Below are 13,279 nucleotides of genomic sequence, written 5' to 3'. Positions count from 1 at the left end.
GGGGGGGTGTAAATGGGTTGTTGAGAGAAGGCTTGAACGTTATTCCATGAGTCGACATGTTGGCAACCTTCTTCTGATCTTGAACAATAAGAAATAGATGTATTGCTTTACGGGCAACTGTTTGTATGAAATCATCTTCATGAATTAAATGATCAATAATTCACATATCTAAACAGAATATTCACTCAACTCTATTCTTTAAAAAAAAAAATCTAATCTGCAACATCTTTTTTTTTTTAAGTGCGAAAGTTCATTTCCACCATTGTGACTAACGAGAAAACATCTGTGGATGCCAGGCTGTACGTAACGCTAACGTCAGCGTGCTAACACGCCCACACGCTGGTGTTCAGCAGGTACGCTGGCTGAGACACATTTCTAAAACAAATCAGGAGCTTGTAGTCGGTCTTCACTCAATTTACTCCAATTCCACAGCAGACGAGGGTCGAAGGCTATCTGCACATATTTTGTCTTCTTATTAGACCAATTAGGTCGCAGATGGGAGAGATTTTTTTCCAGAGGAACATCATCTGCAAGCAAACGTACAGCTGGACACATTTCTGTAATCAGCCATTTATCTCAATTAGGACCTCAGATTGGGGTCATCACCTCATTCAGTTATTCCACATTCACCGTGACCGCCACACAAACTACCGCTTCAGATCAGACCAGTTTCTCTTTACTGAAAACTAACTTTTGAAAACACATTTCATGCAACAAACGACGTGGTTTTAAATCTCACAACTTTCTTAAATTTCAGGCAATTTAACTGTAAATCCTGCGCCGACAGTAAATTGATCCCTTTATAACAGCAGCTAATCAACTCGGGATGTTAAGAGTCAGACACGAAACAAGAACCTCCTTCATTTTATTCATTTATTCAGTCGTGTGTCGGTGAAAGCACAGCATTGGATCGGGGCTGTCAGGAGGCTGCATGTCTCATTACATCTGCAGTTAATCCAGCCAGTTAAAACCAGTGAACAGATGTTGGGTCTAACAAAGGACCGGTGCCAAAACCAGTCATGGGATATGAGAGGAAACCAGTGTGACAGGACTCGCTGTGTCCTGTCCATCTCATTATCCGTCTGTCTCTCTCTGCATCTGTCTCACAGTCTCCTTATGACTAAATACGCGTCTGTCTGCCCACCTGACGGACGTCTGAGAATCTCTGACGACTGCAAATTTTCTTTTAGACTTTTAGCGTCAATGAAGCGAATCGTCAGCTAATCATGATCATCTATGAATCATATGTCAAAGGAAATAAATCAAAGCTTGTCTGGTTGCAGCTTTCCTCAGTTTTATATATTACAATTTGAATATCTTTTGGTTTTGGACAAAACAATATGAAGACATCGTCTTGAGTTCTGGGGAATTGTGACGGGCATGTTTTACAGTTTTCTGACGTTGTGTAGAAAAGCAATCGACAGAGTAATCGATAATGAAATTAATCTTTAGTCAGGACCCCTGGAGGCATTCTTTGAGTAGATTAAAGGCCGGCTGATCCATAGTGCCGAGTCGGCTGAATCTTAATCCGTACGGCCCTGTAGATTAACTATAGGTTGGCTGCCGGCAGCACAATGTGCAACTCAGAGATTAAAATCAAATGTGTCAAATAAATATGAAAACATGTGGTTCTTGTAGCCAAAGATGCAGGATGCTGACAGAGTCATCGTGAAAGGTCCCGGTTGGAGTTCGGCAATTACCTTTATTACCGTCAGTCTCGTGGAGTCGCTCCAAATTTGGTGATTTTTGATCAACTGAAGCGCTGAGTGTTCATGAGGAAACTCTCCTCATACTTAAGAGAACTAAATAATTTAAAAGCTCAAACACAAACCAGGTTTTTGGGCTGAAAAGTCGACCTTTTGGAGATGCACTCATCAGTCGTGAGCCACAAATGTTGAGATTCACCGGTTTAGATCCAGAAATAAAATGAGTAGAGTAAGAAACAACGTGTTCAGGTGATAATACTGGTTTTATGACAGGGTGCAGATTTTGGAGGTTGGATACCTTTGTGTTGCATCTCATCCGACTGTTTCTTTCTCTGCTAACAAACCGACTGATCAACATCCTACATGCAAGACTTCTCTCTGACGAACAGATGCTCAAAGACCATTTGAACAGTTTGAGTCTTAAAGTTGTGAAAGCTGAACGCCGTTACCTTCTTCTCTTTGTAGATCCCGAGCTCCTTCTCCTTCGCTATCTTTGCTTCCTTCTCTGAAAGCAGAAACAAGAAACAGTCTGAGCATTAAAAACCCCGAGACATCAACACGACACGGTGGGACATCAACACAGGACTCCAGTAGGTTCAGATGAAAGGTTTTAACTCCGTTTGGCTGATCAAATACTGAGAGACGAAGGAGCATTTGGGGACAACTCAGGCAAATAAAAGTACCTTTCTGCTCTTTGAGGTAGTCTGAGTTTTCTGCCATCCACAGCGCCGTCTTCACCTGGATTTCATGGTCACTCAGCAGATACTGCAGCGAGGCAGAGAGAACAATCACATGACTGGACAAATACTTTGTCTCTTAATCTAAGACGTCTGTATGTACATGTGCCATAATGCAATCCAATACAACGTCATGATGTGGTCATATATCCTTTAATCTACGTCAAAATACATGAAAATACACATGCATCCAATTGTATTGTTAGTTTTCTGTCATAGTCGATTAGATTTCATATTAGATTTTTATGTTTGCTTTTATTTGTGCTCGATAAAAAGATTCTAAAAGCAAAGAGCACAAATGTTTAAAAAAAAAAATCACTTATTTTAATCCTTGCCTCATGATCAAACTTTAACTTCCCAAAAATCAGTTTTAATGTTCAAAAACATCCCGATAACAAACGGAAAACAACATTATAAATGAATCACAAGAGTTTAAAACAGGAACAGATGTGATTTATTTTTAAGTCTAATAAAGCATCTTCAGGAAACACAGTTTAGCTCAACAGGAAGCAGAAGAGCTGAGGAGCGTGTGCACGTTAAACCTGAGGTACACACCAGCTCTATCTCACTGTCGTCTATCCCGCTCAGGTCCAGTTCCCCGCCGTCAGCATCACCATCTGTCACCGACACAACAATCACATTTAGAACATTTGCTCTCGCGCACATTTTCGCAGTAGCTTCAACGTCCCAGAGGGAACAAAACAGGAAACGGCAGCTGGTGGAAGAAAAAAAAAAAACCCATCCTGCTGCATCTTCTTCCTCGTGGAGCATCTTCCATCCAGGGTTAATAAACGCACTGCGACTTCTGATAAGACGTTAATAGGCTTAACTCGCGTTAAAGCCGATCTACCTGAAACACGCTTCCTTTTCAATTATGATACGCTTCCTAGATTGCAGCAGCGCCTTTATATTTTCAGGAGATGCTGAAACGGCAATTTGCATTTTCCACACACACTGCGGCGCCCCGACTCCCGTTCTTCACCTGCGTCTCTTGACGTGATGGAGCTGATTGCAAGAGTGACACAGACATTTTTAATGTGTTGATAAAAGACAAGAAAGAGGCATTTGAATTCCCCCAGGGGAAGAAACGTTTTGGAAGAAAAAAGTTCAAAGAAAATGTGATTGACTTTGATAAAAAGGAAACAAAAAGGAGGGAGTGAGTGGCGGCTTTGAGAGTGGAAGAAAACCATCACGAGGAAATTCAACAGCTTTCACTCCAAAGATCCTCCACCTTGATTAGATGTTTTTAGGAACAAAGTGAAACTCGTCTCCGGCTGCCTGCAGACATCAGACGGTCAATCACAATGAGCAAAGATGGAGAGAGATGTTTTCACGAGGTGGCAAACGGCAGTCGTTTAACTTCTGTCAGCTTTTCTGCCTTTGGCACGTTCACAGGGGACCCTCCTCCCTCGAGTTCAAACCCCCCCCCCGAACAGGGCGGCATCTTCAAAGACGTGATACCGGAGAGACAGGTGCACAGACAGGGAGGCGGGACACAGCCGTGGAGGTAATCCAGTCAGCCAGTTGAGTTCAGTTAGCGGTTTAAAAATGGAAAACCGCTCCAGAGGGAAGAGACAGGTCAGTCGCTATCTGTCGGGCCCAGCCCTCTAAGAGCTTCCTCTCCGTGAAGTGGGGGGGGGGGGGAGAAGATAAGATGGAGACAAGCCCTGGGAGAGATTGGCAGCTCCGGGAGGCAGCGACAGCGAGACTAAGAGCTGATAACATCGGTCCAAGGGAGGGAGTTATTATTCAGTCTGGCTTTGATATATCTACACTCGCTAATTTCATCAAACCCATAGAAATTGTTCTTGGTGAGCGTAAAAGACGAATCTGCAGACCTCAGGATCCAAATTATATATTGGGTGTAGGTAAGGCAAGGTTGAAATATAAGATTGGAAAAAGTTATTTCATTTTTCTGCATTTTAGTCCTTTTACTGGCCCTGTAGAGAGGAGACAGCCGGGGACGTCACGAGACAAAAGGTCTCTGCCCAGAGTGTGAAGACAACGGTGCATTCAAGCGCTCCCGAGTCAGGAAGTCGTTCATCTGACTTCGGTGTGTTCATGACACTACATCTTTTAGTGGTACGGACACCTGGACCGTACCGGCCTACGTTCACCGCTGGTTACGAGTAGAGCGTTTCGTGGTTTAGTCATCACAGTTTCGATAGAATGGCTGAACTTGTCCTTTTCTATTGGTTCAATGTCCTGGCAGATGAACAAAATACCACAATGAAAAACCTGACAAAAGGTGAAGAGAAATTCCATCTGAAGGTCTGTAGCCGGACTCTTCAGCCGTGTACAACATGGGACTGAAAATGAACTGGCTGCAGATCTGACAGGTGAATGCTGCATTAAGCGGGACGTCTCCTTATTAAACAGAAAACTAAATATCTGCAGCCTTCATCACTGGAAGCAGTTGAAGGACGATAAAAAGAAGCGGATTACATCATCTCGTTAAGGGCCCCAAAATAAAGTGGCAAAGACTTGCAGCACGTTCGCAAAAACTTCTGAATCCTGAAGGAAACCAGGAAGCAGATCCCTGATGACCGTGAGGGGAGAAACTAGTTTCCTTTCGCTGTGGACAGAAGAAGCCCGAGGTCGTCTGGCAGCAGCTCAGTAACTCAGAGATCCAGCTCTGTCTGCATATCAATACAGAAAGAGAAACAAGATTCCCCAAACATCTTTTTTTCATGTCAGTAAATCCATCTGGAACGCATCTCTAACCTCATACTGAGGCAAGAGGAGAGAAGGATCCATTCTACAACAGAGAGCACTCTGAGGCAAGAAAATGCTTCATACAAGAGATGAAGGCAAAAGCTGGTATGAGATGGTAGGAATTGGGAAATCATAGCGGGTGTTTTTTCACCTTTATGGACTAAACAATCGACCGATTAAGAAAATACTCGTCACATTAATCGATAATGAAGACAAACTGCCATGAGACCTTTAAGATATTAAAACCCTTCACAGAGTGTTGAATGACATCTAAGACGACGGGTTTGTTTGGGCGTCCCGGTGACTTCGTACTGGTACTTGTCCGAGTGGCGTCTTCACTCGTCACGACTTGGAAGCTCCTCCATGTGGCGTCACAGCGAGAACACTCGTGCTCGCTGACACTGGAGAGTTCAGCAGTGGTCTGAGAAGACGCCAAGTTGAATGTATTTTTGGCCTGAAGACAAACCGAGGAAGGCCAGCTTGATCCATCCTCTATGTTCTACGTTCTCTCCTGGTCCTCACAGACAGGTAACCTCACCCCAGGTAAACCCTCCCCTCCTCCCCCGTCTCCCACACCTCGCTGTGTCCCAGGCGGCGCCTGGCCTGTCTGATGTGGTCAGGAGAATAAGATGCTTCACCGCAGAGGCCTCTCCAATACCAAAGAAGAAAATACAAAGAAACAGAGAAAATGTGCCCTGCAGCAAGGAACGCTAACAGGTGAAGGAGACGGCCTTTTGAAGGCGGCGAGGGAGGGAGAGAACAAGAGATTTAAAAGAGCGAGAGGGGGAGAGATTGAGCTAAACATAGAAAGTGAGAGATATGGAGAGATCAAAGGAGAAGGCTGGTGGTGTTCTTTATGTTTCTTGGTGTCAATAAATCTCAGGAAAAAGACCAAACTCAAGAATGCATCTCTCAGTAAGATCTGACTTCCTGTCTGTGGCACTCAACCCGAAACTTATTATAAATATGTAGCTTCATTTGAAATAAAGTCTGCTAAAACAGCTGCAGTCAGTGCGGTTTCTAAGCAAACGTCGCTTAAACAGGAGGAAACATTCGATGGGAACTATTTTCAGCGGCGGATTAATACACATTTGATGCTCTAGTGAGTATTTACAGTTAGACTGTTAAAGAAATTAGTCTGTCTGCGGCAAATACAAAACTCGTACAGCACCATGAGACACACATGCCTGTGCGTGTGTCAGTCAAAAACTCAAATTATATTAAAAGACCAAAATCTGAAACTCAAATTTCCTGCTTCAATCCATCTTTGTTGGAGTCGAGCCTTTCAATGAACTCTTTGCTCTCCCACACAAAGGAAGGCTGCATTAAGAACAGACGTTCTTAACTTCATTCACAAACCTAAATAGAAGCTTGAGTGTAGCTTCTAACATTTGCAAATAACTAATAATAATAATAATAATAATAATAATAATGTAATAATTATAACTAAAACCTGAAATTTAGACTAAACCACAGCACTTAGCGGTCGAGTAATGTTCACAACCTGTAGATAAAAACACTTCTTATTTGTCTACTTTCAAACACTGTTTATCCTAATTTAGCAGAATTAAATTGAGGAGCTTAAAATACTAAAATGATATCAACAAAAAGTTTCAAAGAAGATGCTTTGGATACACACGATACTTGTTAGCAGATCAATTCGTCGTTTAAACTTTAAACTTCTGCTGAAGGTGACTTTTGTGACGTGACGTCTAAATCCCATCGTCAGGCTAACAAGACGACACGGTTGTGCTCTTTTCATGGGACATGTCGACAAGAAAAATACAAATATCGCCAGCTGTGTCCTTTAAGAGACAGGAAGAAGAATGGAGAAAAACTGCAGAAGAAAAGGCCAAAGAGATGCAGCGACAACAGCAGAGAATGGGGGAGAAAGAATGAGGAAGAAGTAGAAAAACAAAGATGAAGAGAGAAGAATGAGACAAAGAGACTGATGGAGAAAACCAGCAGGAGGGAAGACATGGAGCAACGAGCAGAGCAGCTGAGAGAGGAGGAGACACAAAAGGACGAGACGTAAGACGTGGAGAGGAAGAAGATAAAAACAGAAAAGAGGAGGAGAAAGGTTGAGACAAAAAGGAGGAGGAGGGAGACTGATCTCCTTCTAATCCCGCTTCACTTAAGATCTGAGGAGACAGAAAAGGAGGAATAAAAAAAAGTCATGCTGGCTAAATTAAAAGAAGTCTGCTGACTGCTCCACTCCTCCTGTCCTCTCCCTCCAGCCCTCCACCGCCTCCTTTACAAAAAACAAAGACTGTGTGTGTGTGTGTGTGTGTGTGTGTGTGTTGTGGAGGATGAATGGATCCACACTTCAAAAAGGAGCCCACGTTATCCGGACTCGCAGTGCTTGATGTCAGCAACAATCCCGATCCTCTCCTACATGCCCGCCCCCCCCCCACGAGGAGGAGAGGGAGACATGAAGGGAGACGTTTCAATTTGTCAGGATTCTTTTAGACAGGACGGTGGTCGAAAAGGTAAAAGTGAAAGCGACTGCAGCAGAATGAGCTTCTGCACAGAGATAAAACGGATGAAATGCTGCAGAGTGCTTTACAAAAAAACCTAGAAACTAAACTGCTTCTACGTTTTTACCAATAATTCAATTTTAAATAATATAAAATGAGGACAACAAATCGCTAAATATTTAAAGCAATAACCAGAAAACGAGTTTGGGGCTATTTTACTTCCATAACATCGTCTTGTTTTCAAACTAGCGAAAAGCAAACATCCAAATACACATTTAATGTTTTATTTTACTACTTTGTCTCTTTGAATCTGTAGATTTACCTAAAGTTACCGTTAGATAATGCCTCATTTGCATATTTAAACATAATGTTTCAGGAAAACTTTAAAGAATATTTGCCTTAATGTTAGTGATCGACAGGGGAAGTTTCATGGTGATAGTTATTAGATAATATTATAATAATATTGACCTGCAGCATCTCCCGTTAATGGAATATTAAATAATTATAAAGATGTCATTAATTAAAGAACAGGAATATTTTAAGGGAGAGCTAAACTTTGATAACGACACTAAGATGTCACATAATTGTAATGATTATTGCCAAAACGCACGTCAAAACTTATATCACACATGCAAGTCCAGTTATTAAGAGAGAGCTTAATTAACCTGCAGATCACTTTTCTCTTCATTCTGGAATAAAACGTTCTTAACAGTGAAGCCATGTTTTATCCGCAGCGTTCAGTCTTCACCTCCTGTTGCACTCATGCCAAGACATCCATCACATTTTCAGTAAAGTGCTTTAAATGCAAAAAAAAAAACACAACCCCCCCCCCCCCCGCGCCCGCCCCCTGCAGCAGCAGCATGAGGTAATAAGGCTCGGTGCCAGCTCTGCCCAGAGAAATAACCAGCCAGCCGAGGTAATAAATAGAGTGCTAGATCCTCACTGACATGGGAGAGCCCATTAAAACATCACCTCCCGACCTTTGAGACGCCCAGACTGAGAGGAGGAGGAGGAGGAGTCCTCCTCCTCCTCCTCCTCCTCCTCCTCCTCCTCCTCCTCCTCCTGGTGGACGATTAGACTTTTTGTTTTTGCAGTAATTATCTTATAGAGGAGGAGCCCCGCCCCTTTCCGGTGTCCCCCATGGGACCTTATTTCTGAAATAATACGTACAGTAGTCAACGGAGAAAGACGAATATTTGTTTTTATCTCATTAGAATTGTGCCATGAATTACACATGTTTATCAATTTTAAAGCTAACGTCCAAGTCAAGAAACTTGGACGTTAGCTAGCTAGCCTAGCTATATCCATACACACATGTATCGTTGTCTTACATCATGTGTTTTTTTCAGCCAGGAAGAGAAAGACAAAGTGAGACCTGTTGTTGGTGCGAGTACATGTTGGTACGCAACACACAAAGCATCGCATCGTCTTATAAGTCAAAAAGTTTAGCGACAAAATAACGTCCCATTGGTCGACCGGAAAGGGGCGGGACTTGTCAACAAATCCCATGAAAAGACCAAAACTAGCAGTAAATGTATCAACTAACAGGAGCACCAAATGTGGATTAACCCGCCACTGAAAATAGTCCGAAACAAATGCTCTATTTCCTCCTGTTTGATTAAAAATGACAAAGAGCAGCTGTACTTACTGAGCTGTGAGATTCTGTTAAAGATCTACGTCTTCAGTAAGAGTTTGTGGGGCTACAGACAGAGTAATAAAGTCTGCAAGTGCTTCCAAAGTTACAAAACAAGCACAGTAGTTTATTAAGAAACAGCAAAAACATTAAGAAGTGCCAGATTTGCACATCGTTACCAATATGTACTTGATTCAGATCTACACCCAGAGCTTTCCAACTTTCACTAAAAACTAATCTTAATCATTTTGAGATATCCTAATTAAAAGACAAACCAGACAGTAAACATAACCCTCAGGGCAGAAGTACTAACACTTTGAACTGTTAACAGGTTTGTTTCCGACCAAACGAGCAAAGTTTTACATAGAAATAGAAAAAGTTGGTTGATTAAATTGCAGACTGGGTTTGACTTTTTAATTAGCTTGTGTAGTGTGAATGTATTAGATTAATAAACGAGCATCAGGGACTGCGGTCCGTCATGACATTTCATTGCCGTGTCATACCCGAGATGGCATTTGTGATATTTTAATGAATTGATTTGTCTCCATTGTGAACACGTGCAACACCGTGTGTCCTCGACCACAGGGTCACCTGGACACACCTGGTGGTGAAGAGCCGATAAACAATGAGTAACTCTTCCACCTTTGCAAAGTGGAAACGTTTTATGGTGAATGTAGGCCTTTTTTTAGTCTTTCTGAACTTTTTTACTCAATGTTTTTGACGCACAAAATAAACGGCACAGCTACATGACCTGTAGCTCTGGTTCCTGTGTAGTGAGGGCGTTGAGGTTTTTAACGAAACTATTGCCTTTGTGATTTAAACGAAACCAACGCTGACTGTTGGAAGGAGAGGAGACAGATCTTTTTCAAAAGGAAAAATGAACTTTGCGTTCAGTCTGAACCAAGCAGCAACCTCCGGTTCTGCCAAGTGAAGCTGATGCTTCATGTGTTAAAGCTGCATTCTCTCTAGTGTCCACCAGGGGGCGACTCCTCTGGTTGTATAGAAGTCTATGAGAAAATGACTCTACTTCTCTCTTGATTTATTCCCTCAGTAAACATTGTAAACATGAGTTTATGGTCTCAATCTCTAGTTTCAAGTCTTCTTCAACACAGCATGATGTTCATTTAGTAACTTATGGTCCATTTAGAGTCAAACAGACCATAAAGCAGGGGATGTTTTAGGGGCGGGGCTACGGCATCTTTACGTCATTCCTCCACATTTTAAATACGGGAACTTCTGTTCATTGGTTGACAAAAAACTAACATGGCGACGGCCGTAATCCAAGATGGCGACGGTGAAATCGCCGAATTCGAGGCTTTAAAACTGCAGTACAATGGGTGACGACTATGTTAGTCTATGGTCTGAACACGCATGAAGATCTTTTGGTTAGTGGGCAGTGAAACAAAGGTTGTTTGGAGCATTTCAACAAACGAGTAAAGATGTATTTGGAGTCTGAACTGTCGTCCTGTAAACACACTACCAGTTCAGTCCACTTTCAGACGGGATCAGCAGACATTACATCACTTGTTTCCATTGTTATGAGCAGCCATGTTGTTGTTCAGTTCCCTCTCTTTTGCCATGTGTGGCTGTGTGCGTCCTCTCAGACGAGTGTTTGCACTGAAAGTGACGGATCTCTTCAACAGTGCGAGTCATGTTTTCCACATTCTGAGTAAATGTCTCAGATCAAAGACACGTCCCGTCATTTTGTCCCGCTTCAATATTCGGCCTATATTTTTACCTCCAGGACATTCTGTAATGTCGCAGGAGGATGAATTAATCATCAGCACTGAGTGAGTCTACAATGTCTGAATATCCGGAGATGAACTGAAAAGACTCTTTTGATGGAGTAGGAATTTCAAGAACGCCGTCACAAAAATGACGGAGAACTGTTAAATGTGAGCATTGTTGTGCACGAGAAATCCAAACATCTGAAATGTCAGATGACTGCCACAAGAATGTTTAACCAAATGTTGCTGTTACCACGCTGATGAATCAGCAGTCTGTGTCTCACATGCACCGAACAATGATGTCATGAGAAGCAGCAGTGTACATGTGGAGTCACATCCCTGACGAAACGCTGCAATGCATGGTATATTCTTAGCAGCTTAAAAATGTTTAAATGTGATCCAAAATAACAACAATACGATTGGTGTTTATACACAAACTGTGTTTATACACAACATGTTGATATACCGTCCATACAGCCTGAAGGATTTATATTGACAGTGACAGATGACAACACAACATGGACCAGAAGTCCTTAAAATGCTGAGAAAAAGAATAAAATGAGTAATTCCGCGACAGCTGGACTAACTCCAGAGGAGCTGCTATTGGACCTTGAGGAGCATTTGTTTTGACAAGAGGGTTGAGAAGGAATCGGCTTAAAAACTTTAAGGAATGTCAATATGAGAATGTAGACCCAAGAAGGACTTCTCCATCTGGTACGTCCTCAAATCCTCCTCACGAGACGCTGCAGAGTGACCGTTCAGCTACAAGCTTCCCTCAGCTTCAGTCCTCCTGCTGCCGCATCCAAAGAGGACTGAAACACCTCGGCTCAACGACATCAACTGTGACGCTCCGCTCTCCTTCCGGCTCCGAGCGAGGCCGCTTTGACACATGAACACAATTTGAATTGAACCAAAAGCAGCTGAAAGTCTGACGCTTTCAAAAGATAGAACGTATTTATTTCATCTGTGGATATGGACATCCAGCGCTCAGACCCTTCTAGTTCTCTGGTGAGGATCATCCAGCAGCGTACCGTTACACTTGTTTGTTTAAAACTAAAACTGGTCCATGACTCATGTGGCCAGCTGCAAAACAAGGGTTCCTTCAAATAGAACAGGTTGCACAAAACCACCTTACGTATTCTCATTCAACTCGCTTCATGTTTCATCTCAACTACCAACAAGATGAAAACACACGCCGCCCAGGCCGACCCATCGCAGCTCTCCAGGTTGCATCTCAGTCACCACATTAGTCTGTGCTGTCCAACTTATGTCCACTCAAACCTCGTCCCGAAGAGAGGAATATCAGATATGAATACCAAATCATTTTAGACTCACCAGAAAAACCACAGCCCTATATTGTCAAAGTCTGTAAAGAGGATTATTCTTCAGCTAATCTAATATTCAGACATTTGGAGTCCCTGTCCTGTGAGGGACCCCCTGCTAACATCCCCAGTCCTGCTGCGTAAAGATGGAAGAGGGAGCGAGGTTGAGACGGTGAAATCTGCTGTGACGTAGCAGCCAGCGGCGAGCGGTTTCCCGCCTTTGCCTGCCTGCTAAACGGTCGCTGTCATCTCCCGTCAGGCTGGCGGCGGCAGACGAGACGGCTTCCTGTTTTTTCTCTCCCCGGGCCAGAAGACGCACATCATCTCCAATCACAGCCGGCTGCTGTGACGGGCCGCTGAAGCCGCCTCACCAGAGAGACTGACTGCAAACTGCTGCTCTCACACACACACACACAGCCTGATTCCATATTCCCCTCCACACTGCTGCTGAGGCAGCTTAGCTTGTACCGACTCACTGAAAGCATATGATCGGCCGTCCACAGAGAGCTTGAAATAAACATCAGACTTTTTGTTCTTCTTCCTCTGGTGTTTCTGCTGTGTGTTATCGGTGACGCCTGTCTGCCTGCGCCGTCACCGCCTGTCTGCCTGCGCCGTCACCGCCTGTCTGCCTGTCTGTCGCCCTCCTCCTGTGGGGTCGTGTCCATCCGGCCATATGTCCATCACGCTCTACTGTCCTGCCCTGGGCCTCCTAAACACTCAGGCCTGCCCTGCTGTCCTGGCAGCAGAGAGGAAATTAATAAGTTTGTGAGCTTTCATGGATTAGTAATGAGTCATTATTAATTAACGAGCATTTGTTTTTGTACAGAGGATGGCCACAGGTTTGTTGTTGATTGAACAATACCACAAATCAAATATTTATCCAACAGGTGCTGAGATTCATGTCTTTCAACTCCCCACACACACACACACACACACACACACACACACACACACACACACAC

The 13,279-nt window shown here is 43.3% G+C and overlaps 1 protein-coding gene across 1 annotated transcript in view; it reads right to left on the bottom strand.

The window, feature by feature from the left end:
• The window catches only part of brf1a (BRF1 general transcription factor IIIB subunit a), an 84,515-nt gene that overhangs the window by 33,385 nt on the left and 37,851 nt on the right, over window positions 1–13,279 (bottom strand). Inside the window, exons 12-14 of the mRNA XM_031873137.1 lie at window positions 2,999–3,060; window positions 2,390–2,471; window positions 2,156–2,211 (exon numbers count right to left, since the gene is read on the bottom strand). Coding sequence (XP_031728997.1) covers window positions 2,156–2,211; window positions 2,390–2,471; window positions 2,999–3,060 — 200 coding nt within the window. The remainder of the gene's footprint in view (window positions 1–2,155; window positions 2,212–2,389; window positions 2,472–2,998; window positions 3,061–13,279) is intronic.

The sequence above is a fragment of the Anarrhichthys ocellatus genome, unplaced genomic scaffold (genome assembly GCF_004355925.1).
Source record: "Anarrhichthys ocellatus isolate YVR2014 unplaced genomic scaffold, GSC_Weel_1.0 scaffold69, whole genome shotgun sequence".
Lineage (NCBI taxonomy): Eukaryota > Metazoa > Chordata > Actinopteri > Perciformes > Anarhichadidae > Anarrhichthys > Anarrhichthys ocellatus.
This window is presented reverse-complemented; position numbering and strand designations above follow the sequence as displayed.